The 18,164-nt window shown below is 41.9% G+C and overlaps 1 protein-coding gene across 1 annotated transcript; it reads left to right on the forward strand.

Moving 5' to 3' along the window:
- Positions 1 to 193: 193 nt before the first annotated feature.
- Positions 194 to 17,535, forward strand: skic2 (SKI2 subunit of superkiller complex). Its single transcript, XM_070846543.1, has 29 exons — positions 194 to 257; positions 681 to 799; positions 1,442 to 1,563; positions 2,059 to 2,176; positions 2,793 to 2,907; positions 3,032 to 3,106; positions 3,210 to 3,263; positions 3,360 to 3,523; positions 4,510 to 4,665; positions 4,839 to 4,984; positions 5,609 to 5,755; positions 5,847 to 5,931; positions 6,031 to 6,137; positions 6,520 to 6,666; positions 6,760 to 6,856; positions 6,965 to 7,177; positions 8,128 to 8,238; positions 8,394 to 8,505; positions 8,614 to 8,732; positions 9,880 to 10,011; positions 10,308 to 10,445; positions 10,548 to 10,652; positions 11,829 to 11,961; positions 12,193 to 12,319; positions 12,663 to 12,873; positions 13,767 to 13,877; positions 14,827 to 15,045; positions 15,616 to 15,756; positions 17,082 to 17,535. Exons 1-29 carry the CDS (start codon positions 245 to 247, stop codon positions 17,280 to 17,282), a joined length of 3,738 nt encoding a protein of 1,245 aa, XP_070702644.1. The 5' UTR covers positions 194 to 244; the 3' UTR covers positions 17,283 to 17,535.
- The last annotated feature ends 629 nt before the right edge of the window (positions 17,536 to 18,164 follow it).

Here is an 18,164-nt window from a genome sequence, read left to right on the forward strand (position 1 = left end):
AATCAATATTTAACTAACATTTAGCAAAATCCACAAAAACGACATTCATCTGGAATGTAACAAATACTCAAATATTGTAGAAATATCTGTGAAAATTAGTGACACATTTTCAATTTAGCGTTTATTTTTCTATTGCTGCTAGCTTAGCTTTGTAGCCACTTCCGCTTGTCAATTTTGGCAACTTCCGAGGCGACTGCAGTAACTAGTTAGTGGCAACTTGTAGCTTTCACTTTCGAGTGTGGACATGGACAGAATCAGTAAGTTAGCAAAGGCGTATTAAGTGTCAAAAGCAGCTTATATATATATATATATATATATATGTGTGTGTGTGTGTGTGGGTGCATGCGATTGTGACGCGTTTCATCTTGCTAACATGCTAGCTGGTGTAGTTGTGTGGTGATGTGGCTAACAGTGTAGCCAGCTTGCTGTCAGTCAGTGCTCCCCTCAGCAGCCTTTTAAATGTAATGTTTAGCTATTTATCCAAGGGGTGTGTGATATGTATTTAGTATTTCCTGGACGCATAAAACTATGTAAAGACTTTGATTAGCATTTGCGTTGATATGGGAGCCCCCAGGCTGCACCCTGCTTGGATCATGGATGTGGACTAGCCTTATTGTGCTTCTTTAGTCCATTCATTCTCTTAATGTCTATTATTGTTTCAACCCCTCTCCTCTCTGCAGATGTGCCCCCTGTGGGCCCCATGGACCTGCCGATGTCCCTGCTGGAGATGGGATGCTCTGGCAGGTTTGAGCTGATCACACACCCTCTGCCTGGCCAGCCTTTACCTCCACAGAGCACGGTCAGTATGTGCACAGTCACACATGCATTCTGCTCAACCAGTGTGTTTCCATTTTATGCTGCTTTATGCTTCTACTCCACGACACGTCAAAGGGAAATGTCTGAACAAGCAACTTAGAATCCTGCTTGTGCTCTAAAACATATGTATTAATGATCAAGTAATATAATACATCAACATCAACAGAGGTATTTTCTTGCACAAAGGGTACTTTTACATGTACAAGTACACAGATTTGCTTTAATATTACAAGCACTGAGTGCATCCTCTACCTCTGCTGAGCTTTCGTACTTCCAGTCTGTGTGTGTCAAAACTGTACTTCAGCAGGTGCTAAATTTGACTCACTATTATTAAATAAATCATTTGTGTTTGTATATTTGGGTGTTTAGAAATTCAAAAATTATGATAAAAACCACACCTATTCAGATATGCATGTTTTGTTCGGATATTATTATTTTTGTGGCATTTTGTAGATAGATAGAGTACATTACTACGATAATAGTTAGCTGAAGGTAATCTAATGTAAAAATGACAGTAATTAATGTGCGATATAGAGATCAAACCTGGGTTTTTATGGTATCCATCTGTTGACTCACTTAGTTGCTTCCAGTTAGTGAATTTCTGATCTTATTGTTTCCTCCACAGCTCCCACATGGACTACCTCCCACCTGCCTGAGCCTGGAGACAGAAGCAGAGAAACAGTTTTTACACGACCCAGCCTGGCTTCCTATACACGACACAGACTTTGCCTTCCAGAAGTTTCTCAAGTACGTACTACTGTAAACAATCTTATTATTGCTGGTCAACACTTTTTAAGTAATGATGAGTGATTTGATATCTAGTGGTCGTGTCTCCGTATTTACAGATTTATGAAATAGCAAATGATAGAGCACATTAACCCCAATGCTTTTGGGGAAACAATACCATGTGGTCTAAGCGTGGAATGAATGAAAATATGTATGTAATGTATGAAATTGAAATTAGACATAAAGAAAAATAAGATATGATCGTTATTAGGTAACTTTTCATCTTCACGACTTTAATCTATAATGTTTTAAGTTTCCTAATCAAATTGATTTGATTGTGTAAGTGGAGGAACAGTATTAAAGTTATGAAGGTTTTCATCAAAGCATGAGAATTATTTTGAATAAGCTATTATTGATTGATCCTCATTCAGTATATTTCACTGGGTGTTTTTTTAAAAAATAAATAACAACATGTGTCTGAAGAAGACGTAACTGTTGTGTTTTCATCTTCACCAGGGTGACTCAGAGGGACGTTAATGTCGACTCTCTACTCAGCTGCACTCCGTCTGCACTTCAGTCCGGTCTGTCTGTCGTCAGAGATCCAACCACAGGGATGCTGCTGGACTTCACAGAGGTAGCTCACAAGCACACACTGACCCCCCTCTTCCCATTTTACTGTCATTAGTTTCATTGTTTATAAAGTGTAATGCCATCGAGACCTGAAGCAATTAATCGATTAGTCGACGAGTATTAATCTGCAACATTTTAGGAAATCGAGCGACCTTCTTTGTCATTTTTGAAGCAATAATCACAAAAACGTTCTTGTTTTAACTTCTCATATGTAAATCTTTGCTGCTTTTCTTTCTTTTTCATGTTAGTAAACTGAATATCTTTGACTCTGTATTTGATCAAAAAAGGAATTTAGATAAGTAAGCTGTAACTTTCGAAAATTGTGGTGGCCATTTTTGACTATTTTCTGATATTTCATTGACCAAACGACTAATCGATTAACCGATAAAATAAATCTGCACATCAATCAATAATGAATATAAGCCAGCCCTACTGTTATCTGTTTAAAAACTGTGGAATGAAATCATCTTAGAGATGTTGTGGTATAACTCTGTCTCCTTTTTGTGTACTGAAGAATCCATCATATCAGCTCAAGAGAACACACCCATTGTGTGGCTTTAAGCAAAGTAAAGGTTAGTTCACCTACTTTTGGGTCTGTTTTGTTTTTGAATTAACTTCAGGTGTTACTGGAGAACACTGGCCTGTCGGCAAAGAACTCGCTATCGTTGCAGCGCCAACCCGGGCCTCCTTCAGAGAGCCTTCGAGGAAGCAACACCAACTACCCCTTCCTTCCTGGTGAGATGGATTCATTCAAAGCCTTTTCTCTTCAGTAATTTACGTAGTCTTACTTTAGTTTAGATGTCTGTAAATGAGGTGTTTTGGCTTTGTATGTATTATATTCTAATGTATGTGCTCACAGGAGGAATGGAGGAGCTTACTTTGGACCAAATCAAGAAGAAATCCGAGCTGGAGGAGGACATAGACTTTGAAAATGGTGATTTTTGAGTTTTGATTTGCAGTGTTGTAAATTAACGGTGTGACAACTGTTGTTATTTCAGCTTTTTATGGCTGAATTTGTCTTTTTTTTCCTGTCATAGATTTACTCAGAGTCCCACCTGGGCTTAAAGTTGGGATGGACTTCACTGACAAAGGTTAGATGTCATCCTCTCATATGCATTAGAAAAAAAATCTTAAGAGTTTAAAAGATAATTATAAGTTTCTTTTTTCTTTAAATTTGTACCCTGAAGATGCCAAGATGGCAAAGGCAGAGGTCAACCTCATGTCCCTCCTGTCCACATTGGATGACTTCACTGATTTGCAACCTGAGGAAGAGGAGAAAGACAAAGGCAAAGGAGGTGAAGAAGCTCCCAAACTCCCCAGAACAAACAGTCTTGAAGACCTGGGCATCAAGGTACTGCAGTGTGTCTGTGTGTTTTCCAGTCGGTGAAATGCATTTCCTCTAAAATGATCAGCTCTGAATAGTTTAGTTTCCTTTTATTTCCTCTTGTTGATGTTATATCCGTATGGTGTTACTGTGGTGATGTGCAAAGCAGATCTTTTTGTGTTCCAAAGCGTTATGATCAGTTACTTAAAAAGATTTTTTCAGAGGAATTGTTCATCGAATCATAATTCTTCCTAATTATTCTTTGCATAATTCATAATTCTTGATATTTTAAAAGTTTCCTGCTGAATATCGGAGATGAACGCTGGGTTTTCATGACTTTTAGGGTTTTGTAACTGATCTACAGTTCGGCATTACGCTTGATCTTCTTGGGTTTGATGTCATTCAGAGCTCACGTTCGTTGTGTAGTTGTGAACGAATCACTGAACATCCACCGTTCACTTACAGTGAAAGGATCCCAGACAGTCTACAGCCACTTGTTTTGTTCATACTGCAGGTTTCACCCACCATCCACCAACTTAGAAATGAACAGATTGTTTCAAGAAGTGACTCAAGTTCATTAAATTCACCCAAAAGATTTATTCTATTATATTCTATTGCGAGCGACACAACACTATGCCACTGTAGACATTTTGGATGTGTTTTGCTTAAATTTATCAGTTTTAACATCTGGACACAAAGAGGATTATTAAATCATGACTTTTGTCATTATTAAATGCACAATGCCTCAAATTAACAGTATGATGAGATTACAAAGGCGATATTAGGTCATAAAGGGCTTGGTTGTGTGTTTTTGTTGTAAATCAGATGTGTATGAAAGTGTGATATGTTGAATGGTTCATTTTGCAGACTGAAATCATTCACAATATTATGCAGTCCCACCATCTCCAAACCACAGTAATGCTGTAACAGATACAACCTAAATTCCAACTATGCTGTTACCTCTGGCTAAACAGTCACTGCACTGAAACCTGGTTCTCCTCCTGTGTTTTCAGGATGCTGTGTCATCCTCGTCTCCCTCCGAGAAAGGAAAAGATGAGAAGTCAAAGCCGAAAGAGAACCCAGAGGAAAGTAAGAAATGGGCCGTCCCTGTCAACATAACTGCACCCTGTGATGATTTCTATAAACGCATCCCAAACCCGGCGTTCAAGGTGAATATTCTAGTATTCATCCTGTAAGACATTATGATTTAATGCTTGTTTGTGCTTTTTTTATGTGTGCAATATTCAAAACATCCCCTCTTTATTAAGCTGTCTCTGTGCTTCTGTCAATGTGATGAATCATCCTGTGATAACTCATCTGTTTCTCTGCCCTCCTGCTCCAGTGGCCGTTTGAACTGGATGTTTTCCAGAAACAGGCTGTGCTGAGGCTGGAGGCTCACGACTCTGTGTTTGTAGCCGCACACACGTCAGCTGGCAAAACAGTGGTGGCCGAGTACGCCATCGCTCTCTCACAGAAGCACATGACAAGGTGTGTGTTTGTCGGTACAAATCAATTTCTTCTGCCCTCACTGTGTGCGTAGGTGCACAGCTAAGCAGCGAGCCAAACACGCTTCAAGTAAAGGTTGAACACAGCAGTTTGTCCTTGAAGTTTTTTACTGGAAGCAGTTATGAAACTGTGAACCCAGTGTTGGATTAAATACGACTAATTAAATTAGCACTTAGCACAGAACATAACCAAGATTTAGACAAAAGTATTATGAAAATGAATTAGTACAGTAACAAGAAAACTGGATTCACAAAAGCAGCTGGTTCAATGGCCAGCTTAGTGAAGTGATCACAGGAAAACTATAGTATTTATAATATTTTGCCCCTTTTCCAGATATATAGGGTTGCAGTTTTTTAAAATTATTTCTTATTTCTTTTTAATTGGTGGAGTAAAATATTTTCAGACAGAAATTTTGGAAATCTTCATCTCATAAACTGAGACACATCACTGCTGGTCACAGTCAGGAGGGAGCGATGTTGTAAATATGAAGTAGGACTTACAAATAATCATCACTACATTTCCTTCCTCTTTTGTGTTTATTCATGTATCTCCTTTATGTGCACATGTGCAATCGCATTCTGACTCTCCTCTTAATCGGGTGTTTAGGACCATCTACACCTCTCCCATCAAAGCCCTGTCCAATCAGAAGTTCAGAGACTTTAAGAACACCTTTGGGGATGTTGGACTCCTGACGGGCGACGTCCAGCTCAGTCCTGAATCTTCATGTCTCATCATGACCACCGAGATCCTCAGGTACTCGGGCTGTTTGCTATGAATATTAAATCGACGGTTTTAATACAATTGAAAGATATTTTACAATTTCTTTGCTCTTCCTCTCTTTCAGATCTATGCTCTATAACGGCTCGGAGGTCATCAGAGACCTGGAGTGGGTGATATTTGACGAGGTTCACTACATCAACGATGCAGAGGTCAGGAAGGGTCCCAACAGCTGTCCGCATCTTTCATTCATCTAATTTACTTCTGAAAGTCAAGAATAACTGTTTATCCTGTCCCTTTATTTTCCTCAGAGAGGGGTCGTGTGGGAGGAGGTTTTGATCATGCTTCCCGATCACGTCAGTATCATTCTCCTTAGCGCCACAGTGCCAAATGCTCTGGAGTTTAGCGAGTGGATCGGGTAGGTGCTCCACGCTGACACCAGCTAGAAGTAAGAAATAATGTACAGCGAGACGGTGGTTATTACAAAATGAATCCCGACAGGGTGATGCAGGCCTTGAATTATCCTGAAGAGGTTCGTTTGGTAGCAATGACTGTTGCTCGCTGTACATTATCCCACTTATTTTGTACTAAAGAAATTGATTCATCCCTTCCAGTATCAGATAGCAACAGTCTGCTATACAGAAATAACAGACCGCAGAATGCTGTAATTGACCAATCAGAATCAAGTAATAACACTTCTTGTGCTTGCATTTGACAGTTTGTCTAAATAAGACAAGCTTGTAATATTAATTGCGTTTTTGTGTCTTTTAAACTCTCTCCCCTCAATTTTTTATTCCTAGTCGTATAAAGAAGAGGCATATTTACGTGATCAGCACAATGAAGAGACCCGTGCCTCTGGAGCATTATCTGTACACTGGAAACAGCACCAAGACTCAGAAAGAGATGTTCCAGCTGGTTGATGCCGGGGGCAACTTCCTCACTAAAGGGTACAGCTTTTTGTCTCATCAGCAGCTGTGTGTTACTTCTGTAAACGTCCCCCAAGCTGTTTCTCACAAAGTAAGTTGTGTTGTTTTGTTCAGGTACTATACAGCTGTCGATGCGAAGAAGGAGCGCACCAGCAAACATGCGCAATCATTTGGCACGAAAAATATGTCTCACAACACCTCAGCTAGTCAGGTAATTCCCTTCCCGCCTCTTCTGTCGCCTCACTGCTTTTTAATTTTTCTCTAACAACTTCCTGCTGCTTCACGGGCTCATCCCTCTCTTCGTGCCCCCCCCCCCCAGGACCGAGCAGTGTGGCTCACTCTCCTGCACTACCTGTCCCAGCGGCAGCAGACGCCGGTGGTGGCGTTCACCTTCTCACGGACACGCTGTGACGACAACGCCCGCTCGCTGGACTCCATGGACCTGACCACCTCCATAGAGAAGGCAGAGATCCACTCTTTCTTCCAGAAGAGCCTGAGTCGCCTCCGGGGAGGAGACCGGCAGCTGCCTCAGGTAAAGCTCGGTCGGCTTAGCCTTTAGATTTTCTCTCCCTGAAGTGAAGATGAATTTCTTTTTCATATTAATATTTAATTGTCATTTGGCACAGGCTTCTGCACTAAGCAGCACTGTTTTGGTTCAGTCTCATGGTTCCCATCAGCGTACAACACAGTAGAGCATTCGGCACATATTTTCCTCAGGAGCAGGTGGACACAAACACAGAAACAGAGCTTCAAGTGTGCCTTCACCTCCAGGTCTGAGCCGACCTCCACCGACTGCATGAGAAATGTTAAGAAGCAGGCAAGCGGCAGAGCAGGGAGAGGGCATGTGTGAGGCATCCGATCTGATTAAAGGGTGTCAACATAATTTTTTTTGATATAAATTTCATTACATAGATTAGTCCCAACTGGTCGACTCTATCTTAGCATCGGCCTGGTGATGCTCAGGGCTGATTTAAGACAGTAGATGACGCGTCGAGCCATTTTCAACCCATGAAATTCAAATATGGTAAGAAATGTCAATGTTAACACCAGCATTGATGTGTTGCTTTGCGGTTTAGTCGTTATCATTTAATTTACAGCTCCTAATAACGTGCAGCACCTAAAGAATCAAATTGATATTGATTTGACAGTTTTATGTTTGTGTGTTGCAATCATGTCCCGTATGCAAAGAAGTGTGTGCATCTCATATGAGCTTGACCAAATGATGTAGTCATGTAAAAATAATCTCTATTACAAAGTTACAAAGGGTTTCACAAATTGCAAACAAGCAATCACTGAAAACAACAATCAATGTTAATGTCAAGCAATACAACACACACACACACACACACACACACGCACGTGCGCACATACATAAAAAGTACAACCCTTTTCACTTGCATATTCAGGTCCAAGTCAAATAGCACACCCAAGCCTTTGTGACTAGAGTCTTCTGCTGCTAACATTTAGAAATGTCATGTTTAGATCTTGGTCATGAGGGACCTGCTGAAGAGGGGAATCGCAGTCCATCACAGCGGGATCCTGCCAATACTGAAGGAGGTCACTGAGATGCTCTTCTCACGAGGTCTCGTAAAGGTGAGTCAGACGCGAGGTGACGTTGTGTACCAGCACTTTTAAAACGCCAAAAGATAGTAAACCAATTAATCTGCTACTTCAAGCATAATCTGTACGTACATGCTGAGCCAGAGATGGTTAAACCAATACTCCTGCATCTGCCGTTCATCTCCCAGGTGCTGTTTGCCACAGAGACATTTGCAATGGGGGTGAACATGCCTGCCAGGACTGTGGTGTTCGACAGCATCAGGAAGCACGACGGCACGGGTTTTAGAAATCTGCTGCCAGGTTTGGTGCTCTCACTCGTCTGCGTCTCCTCTCTTTCATCTCAACCAACATTTATTACGTTCGGAGTTGAGTGAGACAACAGTTTTATGTTTTGAACCGAACTTTCAGGTGAGTATATTCAGATGGCGGGCAGAGCAGGGAGGAGAGGCCTGGACGCCACAGGCACCGTCATCATTCTGTGTAAAGCTGGAGTTCACGAGATGGCAGATCTGCATGTCATGATGCTGGTGAGGCCCTCCATGTTTCTGCTTTTTTCTTTATCATTTGCTGTGGTGTTAAATGTCCTTCCTCCTTCTTAAAGCAGAGCTCGGCCTCCTGTTTATTTTGGCTGTGTTTCAAGGAAGGTGTTGCACGCTGGTTTATTCATTTAACATTTAATCACACAGTTGAGTGGGTTTTTTATCTCACTTTCTCTCTGTGCCAGTCTGGAGAGGAATGTTTCGATTTCAACGTCCTCTTAAACAGAAATAATTCTCCTTTGTTTCTATTACGAGCTTCGTCTTCTAGACTAAAATGTAAATCGGCATGTTGTTATATCTGTTTGCCATAATACAACCTGTGCTCTTTCCTTTTCCAATTGTTTTATAATAATATGATATATATAATATAAAAGGAATTTAGCTGCTTTTGATTAAATCTAGCTCTGCACATGATTTAATTCCTGGCATTAAAGGATAAGTCTGGTTGATATTCATGATTTTTCCTTATGCTTTAATAATTATTTTAAAGTCATTGTGTTTTTTGAACAGGTTTTAGGTCAGATGCCTGAAATCAGGTCTGCAGTTAACACAAGTTTAAGAGACTTTTCCCGTTTTGTTGTACCACATAAAATATGTCACTCACTCTTCAACTTTGAAGCTTATATGTGTAGTTCATTTATAGCCTAGAGTCTGACAATCACATTTACGCTTTAGAAATCATCAGAGTGGTGTACATTTGTGAAGATTATCTTGCCGAGCAAAATGATGAAGTATCATAAAGCTTTGTTTGCCTCAGACCTGATTTCCTGCAATAATCAGGTTCAGGATCAGGTTTTTGTTGAGGGAACCAGGGTGATGCTAACGTCTGGGTTGGCTCTCAAAAATGTGTCATCCTTGCAGCACTCTAGAGGCTTAATTTGTTGCTTCAACAACTATTAACAACGCATAAAAGCGTTTGCTGAAAATTGCAGTGCAGCTGTGCAGCTGGAAAATAATTAAGCCTTTTTCAAAAAATAAAACTCGTGTTTTTTATTCCCTTTTTAGGGATTTATGCCCTCAGTAGAAACAAATGGGACTCCGAGCTACAGACGGTCTTTTTGTGGGATTTGTTGACAGTAAGAAAACAGTTTTGCTACTGACTTCTGTTTTTTGACATCTTCTTTGTCTGGCTCAGGGTAAACCCACCACCCTCCAGTCCCAGTTCAGACTCACCTACACTATGATCCTCAACCTGCTGCGAGTCGAAGCTCTCCGTGTCACCGACATGATGAGGAGGAGCTTTTCTGAAAACCACAGGGACACTCAGGTAACGTCCACCAGCAGAACATAAAAGGTCTGCTCATAAATCCTACGCTGTGCATGCAAAATGAATTAAATGAACAATACATGCAGTTAAAAAAAGATTAAGACTAGAAAATAAGGACTAAAGAGTGAGATTTCTAACTCACAGCTTAATTTAGCTTATATTCCTCTCTTTCTGTCCTCCTCCTCATTCACCTCTCTCGCACCTTCCCTGAGTCATACCAACCGACAAATGTGTTCTAAAAGCTCTTTATTTCCTCTCCTCATCTTCTCCTCCGTCTCCTCTTCCTCCTGCTGTAGGCCCACGAGAAGAGGATCAGCCAGCTGAAGCAGACGGTGTCCTCTCTGCCTCCCCTGGACACAGAGGGCCAGCTGTCCGACCTGTTGCCTTATTACCACACTGTGACGGAGCTGCGAACCACCACCCAGGCCCTCCAGGCACGCACACACTCACACACACACACACACACACACAAACAAAGATCAAACTCACTCAGACTTTATCTTGCTACATCTCTTACCCACCATCTCTGTTTTCAGCGTGCTATTCTGGAGTCCGTGAACGGGCTGAAAGCTCTGTCTGTGGGTCGAGTTGTGGTGGTCAACAACAAACAGCATCTCAACGCCCTGGGAGTCATCCTGCAGGTGTGTGTGTGTGTGTGTGTGTGTGTGTGTGTGTGTGTGTGTGTGTAGCTTCAGAGCGGAGATTAGTTATTAGTTAGAGATTATTATTTATTTGATAGACACATATTTTAAGTTCTAAAGTTTTGCTCTTAATGAGGAGTTTCTAGCTATTAATAGTTAATTCATTTTTAATTAATTTAATCTTTATTCAGCCAGCTAAATCCCGTTAAGGTTGGAAACCTCTTGTGATGAGAGGCCTGGCTAAGATAGCTACATAAAACAATACAAAATCAGGAAGCCAATAAAATAATATTTATAAGAGACAACAATACCATGACAACTGAAATAAGCAAATAAGTAATATCCACAGAATAGATGTTCTTAGAAAACCTGACAATATTAGTAGTCAGTTATACTTGTTTGTAAATAATATATATTCATTCCTCTTGTGTCATACCCAAAAGACAATAAATGACAGTAAATCTGTTAAATACCAACGTCTAAACATTAACATCTGGGTATTTTTTAATACATTTTATTCAAAATTTTTGATATTTTCTAACATTAGTTGAACTATTTCCAGAACCTGGTAACTGCAGAGGTTCCCTGGCTGGGAGTCACTGTCTGGTACATGAGTTTTTTTTAATTAATCCAACTGTTGTCTTTGGGTTGTCTCTAAATAATTTGAATTTTTTTTTTCTTTTTTGGCAAATTCAACATTGTCATTGCTGTAGGTTTGGTCTGCTTTTCCCAAAGATCAAACCAAACAATCAGGCAGTACTATTTTATTTAATAATATGAGTACTATTTATTGTAAGCAGACAGATGAGGAGCATGTAGGCAGAAGTTATATGTGCTCATATCAATACAGAATCACGAAGAAGAGGTTTTCGGCATTAAAATGGCAGTGACGATTAAAAAAGGCGACATTCAAGCCGGACAGGTCACCAGTCCTGACACGAGGGTGTACACACACAAACACACTCACACATACAGGCGGTTTACAGTTTCTGTTTCTCCCAACCTGCGTGTCCTCTGAATGTGGGAGAAAACCTGGAAAAACACATTAAAAAAAACATACTAACACGCCGGTCAGGTCGGGTTAGGGCCCAGGACCGTCCTGCTTTGAGGCAACAGCAGCATTAACTACTGACTCTGAGTTCCTTCACATCTAGCTGTGTCTTCTCTCCCTGCCAGGTGTCCAACGACTCTGTGAATCGCACCTTCACTGCTCTCATTATCTGTGAGAAGGGCAACGAGGAAGGGGTAGGAAAAGTCAACACCAACGCTTTCCCTCACCTCTTCAACACAGCTCTCTTCATACCTGAAGGTTGGTTTACGGACAAGTGGACAAAAACAGACTGATACAGACACACACACACACACACACACTGTTTTTTACTCATCTCTTCTGCCCCTAGACCTTATGTACTTTCACTAAAACCACCCACGCGCATTTACATTTCAGGAAGTTTGTTGCTTTCACAGAGCAATTTGCAGTGAGTGTAAGAGCAGTATGAGCGTGTTTGACGTGCCCCTTGTTCCTGTTATTTGTTGTCAGGCCCTTGCAGCCACACGGTGCAGAAGCTGAAGCTTGAGGACATCTCAGCCATCACAGTGAAAACCCTCAAAGTGATTCCAGACAGGATCATCGACAACTACAACAAAAGGCAACAGCCACGATTCAGGTGTGTGAAAATACAACATACAAAAAACATTTCTTATTTTTTCACAGGATAAGAGGTGTTTATTTGTGTGGTGTTGTTGTAAAGCCACTTAGATTGAACACTGGCGTAGGCCTTCAGTGAACTGTAAGTGTGTATATACAGTAAATAGTGCCAAAAATCTACCTACAATATGACAAACTGTAGTAGTGTCACCTGTGTGATTGTCGTATGGTATTTTACAGAAAGGATCATGTGCTTTATATATCACAAAACTGGAACTGTTCATTTATGGCTTCATATTAGACCTCTCAGCACTGTCCATTGAAAAAAAGGAAGTCATCTTCCTCGCTCTCCTCCTTTTCAGGCACGACCCTCCCGGCCAAGCCATCTCCACGGCGACCCAGGAGCTCGTGCGATTGGCCGAGGCCAGCCCCGGCGGCATAGCGACCCTCGACCCCGTGAACGACCTCCAGTTGAAGAGCGTCGACGTGGTGGAGGACTCCATGAGGAGCCGCGTGCTGCAAGACAGCCTCCGAGAATTCAACTGCATCCACTCGCCCACTTTCGCAGAGCAGGTGTGTGTTTGTTGTTGTTGGTGTTTAATCCCTGAAGCAGCCTGTGAAGAAAGTTCTCTTTTTAAGTTCTTTGTGGGAGTTATTTATATTTTTGAATGCTGAGACAAGTGTTTCATTTCACTGTTTGTTAATAAAGACATCAAATTATTTTGTGCAGCATTTGCATATTCATGTGGCTAATTAACATCATACCCTTACAGAGACACTCACTTTGTGCTCGGCCCCCTTTTGATCCCGCCTCTCATGTCTCTGTTTTCACGCCAGCATCAGTTTCCTTTTATCCCTCCATCATTTCTCCTCTAGTTTCACAATAATAACATCAAACTCCACCACAAGATGTCTGCTTCTGTGTTGTGTATCCTGTCTTCCTGGCAGCCCCGTTGAGGAGATAAGATGCGTGAATCGGAGCTGGCTGTTTCTATAATTACCCATATAGGCTCGTAGCTGCAGCTCATCACTGTCTCACAGGCACAGCGTGTCATTTGAGCCGTCTCACGCGCACACACACACACACACACACACACACACACACACATGCAGGCGCTCTCATTACTTTGCAAGATAACAAGCTCTTACTTGCCGAATCACTGTCTCCTCTCGACAGTGTAGATTCAGAATGTCTATGCAGCATTGTGGGTATTATAAAGCGATAGTTAATGCAGTATCTACAATGCAAGCTGTTAGTAAACAATAATTGGACTCACAGGGTTCATGTAGCATATTTACCAAGAGACTCCTCGTGCTGTCAATGAGAGGACAATATTCATCGTTTTCCTCTCCGCTACAATGCAGTGATGATGTTGTTGAAATCAGGTCAAGTTGCTGCGGTACTCCTGTTTTATTCTCGTGTTAAATAACCATGGTGTGTGTGTGTGTGTGTGTGTGTCTTCCAGTTTGCTCGGGTTAAGGAGAGGATGAGTGTGCAGGAGGAGCTGGACAGGCTGCTCTTCCTGGTGTCGGACCAGTCTCTGTCTCTTCTGCCTGAATACCACCAGAGGATCAAGGTTTGGATCCGACGTCTGAAACGCTGTCCTGACCTGTTTCTGTCAGGGCATTTTTATTTTTCAGAATAAGGTCACTTCAGTCCTGCAAAGATAGGTTTATTTATTTAAATAGAAAGCTCTGACCCCGATTCCAATCGTCTAGGTAGCTATTTATAATTTCAATAACATTTTAAAGCATTCACATTCACATTTAGGCCTTTAGTTTACCCTTAATACACATTACAGTGGCGGAGGTCCGACACCACTCTATAAAATTGAGGGAACTGCAGATGAGGTAGCAGTTTGTTCTCTAAATAACAACTCTTTTTATTATTGATGAATCTAATGTCAGAAAAGTCCCCATCACAACTTCCTAGAGCCCATGATGATGCCTTTCAATTGGTTGTTTTGTCTGACCAACTGTCACAACAGTGATTGAGATGCTGTTCATTAACTGCAAGACTTCATGTTTGAACATTTGTTGGATCTTTCTCTATCATTTATCTGATAAAGGCCTAAAAAGTTCCTGAAAATGACTGAGCAGAAAGTAAGCAAGAAAAGTTTGAAATCAAAGGATATTCAATTTACAAGAGATGAAAGCAGCAAATACGCCCAATTGAGAAGCTGGAACTGCGGAATATTTTGCATTTTTGCTTGATAAATGACTTTAAGTGACAACTGATTGTCAAAAATGTTGTCAGTTAATCTTTTGTTCATTAATGAATTCATTAACGCTTTCTAGAGTTATAAGAATTTTAGGGGCAAAAAAATTCCTAGACAGATATTTTTGTGATAGAAATGGTCATTTTTTTTGTGAGTGAGTTTGAGCAAAGACGTGTGGCAGCAGGGATGAGGGATGAATCAGCCTTCAAAGGTTTTCCTCTAACATGCCGTTTCAAAGAGCAGCAGAGGAGTATTTTGATTGAGTTGGTCCTGAACAAACACACTCAGAGGTTTGTTTGTGCCTCAGGTGCTGCAGTCCCTCCAGTACGTCGACAGCAGCGGGGCGGTGCAGCTGAAAGGCCGTGTGGCCTGTCAGATCAGCAGCCACGAGCTGCTGCTGACCGAGCTGCTGTTCGAGAACGTCCTGAGCCCGCTGGCGCCCGAGGAGAGCGCCGCCCTGCTGTCCTGTTTGGTCTTCACACAGAACACGCAGGTGGAGCCGCACATCACCAACACGCTGCAGGAGGTGAGGAGGAAGTGGCGTTTGGTTTCTTGCTCGTATCTCCTGGAAAGCTCGGCTATTAAAGTGACTGATGTGTGTGTGTGTGTGTGTGTGTGTGTGCTGGCGTGCTGCACCGACTTTGCGTCCTCCATGGGTGACTCACCCACTCGCTCTCACATTATATTACATTGTACATATTTGAAGTGTAACCGCCCTGCAGAAAGGACAACCAGGGCACTTCACCTGACTCACTCACTCGTGTGGTCCGTCTCCGTCAAATGCGCCTTGGCTCTGTCAGTGTGTGTTGCGGACTGGCCCTGATACATGAAAGTGCTTTATGAACGCCTAAATTAGTGATGACTCAGGCTCTGTAGAGCTGCGACAGGAGAGCAGACACATCACGGTACCGTTTGTTAAACAGATGTCTTAAACATAAATGACAGTGTCGTCCTGTTAACACCAGAGAGCGATGCATGTAAGGGTTCCTTGTAAAACTAAAATCTCCGTCTTTGAGACTTAACTTACTCTTTCCTGTCTCTTCCCTCATATCTCTCTCTCTCTCTCTCTTTTTCTCCCTGTCTCTTTTTCTTTCAGGGCATCGATCGGGTGCTGTCAGTGGCCCAGCGTATCGGAGAGCTGCAGAGGGATTGTGGGATACCACAGACAGCTGAGGAGTTTGTTGGCCAGTTTAAGTTTGGCCTGACAGAGGTGGTGTACTGCTGGGCCAGAGGCATGGTGAGGTTTAACTCTTTCCTGTTGCTCTACATTTAAAACCCCATTTACACCTGGAATAAACATGTGTCTGGATGTAATAAAAATGCATTTTAAAACAGTGTTGCATATTAAGGTGAGTTTACTGGTCACAGAGAGAAATACTCAGTCTATAAAAATGTTATTTTCTCAATGGAGCGATCAATCATTTGGCCTAGAACAGTGTTTCCCAATGCTAATCTTAGAGTTCCACTGCCGTTCCCTGCTCCAAGACACTTAATTCAAAGGATCAGCTTGTCATGAAGCTCTGCAGAAGCCTGATAACAACTGAATTAGGTGCAGACACACGCAGGGCAGTGGGCCTCCAAGACCAGGATTGGTCTGAAACTGAAATATATTCTTCACAATATCCAGAAGCCCGAGTTGATAAAGACCAGCAAATTTCCCTCATTTAAGGAGCTGGACTTAGTGATTTTTTGGCTGATTTTTCGTTCTCAGATTAATTTGAATCACTTTTAGAGGCACAGAGAGTTAAATTGATCTAGTTTTCACAGAAAATAGCAACGATAGAGGAAAAGTACAGAATAAATGCATTCTTTCCTCATGCAAGAGCTGCTCAGTATTCATATCTTAAACTTCTTTTTCTCTTTACCCTCTCTTTATTTTTTATTTCTGAGGTTTACTGGTACAAGCGTTCCAAGTCGGGTTCACCAAACTCTCTTAACTGGACAACCTTGTTGAAAATGACTTGTTTGAGCTTTACGGATGCCACCTGCTCATGAGGAGGTTAATTAGCAAAAATGGCCATATAAGGCTACTTGTTCTTCTCCGTGGGAGGTTTCAGTCACAAAAATGTTACCAAACAGTAACAAGAGCTTCAAGTCCTGCTGCCAGAAATCTGCAAAACACAAAGATAACAAGTTTAATGGTGTTAATAGTTGAAGAAACTATCAGAAAATATTAATAATACAGCTGCCAGTGAGCAGCACTGTACTGTGACAGACATAAAGAGTGTTTTGACATGACGTTAGACACTAAAAAACCTGTTTCTAAAGCAAAATGTTCAAAGAGAAAATGCGATTTCCAGAAATTCTCAGAAGTTCCTCAGGATTTTGTTTGACTTTTCATGACTCTGGCTCTTTGTTTTGTTAAACAGCATCATTTAGCATAATAACCACTGGACAAGTTCACCATATTAAATGGTTTCATTGATAAATTTGTTCTTCCCTCTGCATGTATCCTCCTGAACTTCACCTCCTCACCTGCACAACCCTTTCTCTGCTTGTGTTGCAACACCCACCCTCTCACCACGCCACATCTCACCTTCTCCGGCGGCGTCCCCCTCCCAGCCGTTCGCAGAGATCGCCCAGCTGACAGACGTCCAGGAGGGCACGGTGGTCCGCTGCATCCAGCGTCTGGACGAGGTGCTGAAGGAGGTGCGACAGGCCGCCCGCATCGTGGGAGACTCCGTCCTGGGGAGCAAGATGGAGAAGGCCTCCCTGTCCATCCGCAGGGACATCGTCTTCACCGCCTCCCTCTACACCCACTGAGAGACAAGTGTTTCTTTGTGTGAAAGGGGTGAGAAAGACACAGACATGCAGCATGTGGGAGGGAAAGAGATGCTGCATGGTAATGTGTTTCTGCTGATTAGTGCTGTATGTGCCTACAAAACATGTTGATGTTTACATTAAAATTCCTGCCTGTGAAGAAGGGAATGATTTTAATCAACAGACCAAAGTGCAGACGGTGGGAATGAGCGTGAAAACCCGGATTGTAATTTATTGTACAGTAATAAAACATGTATTCCACAAAAATGTGATGATGTGATCTTTTTTTTTTTTTTTTTTCTCCCAGCTTTGCAGAAAAATATGTGGTTGCATGCATCTTATAGCCAGTCTCTTCTCCTGGCTTCCTGCGAGCAAACTGTGCATGGAGAAATCATCCCGAGGACAACATGCATGAGAGGAGAAACTGAGGAGGTGAAATGTCAGGCAAGGAGAGAAATCCGTGCTTCCTCGTTGAGCTGTAATGGGATGCTCACACGGCACAGCGCGTGTGCATTTGTCCAGTCCGGGCTGTCGCTTTAAGACAACGATAGCTTTGTGTCTGATTAATTCAATGTACGGCGACGCGTTAGTGGAGAAACCTTATTAGAGCAGCAGCCACACACAGAGACAGAGGAGAGGAGAGGAGCACCGGAGCTGCGCGCTGGAGGAGATTTACTCTGAGTTACTATTTAAAATCGTGGGTGTTTTACTTTAAAGATGAAGACATCTTGAGGATGGGTTGTTTGGAGTAAAAAAAAAAAAATTAAAAAAAAAAAAAAAGTCTGCATCGTCTGCTCACGAAAGGAGGGATTTTTTTTTTTTTTTTTTTTTTTTCTGTCTTTCTTCACCAGCAGCTGGAGTGAAAACGCATCGGATCAGAGGAGG

The sequence above is a fragment of the Pempheris klunzingeri genome, chromosome 16, assembly GCF_042242105.1.
Source record: "Pempheris klunzingeri isolate RE-2024b chromosome 16, fPemKlu1.hap1, whole genome shotgun sequence".
NCBI classification, from domain to species: domain Eukaryota; kingdom Metazoa; phylum Chordata; class Actinopteri; order Acropomatiformes; family Pempheridae; genus Pempheris; species Pempheris klunzingeri.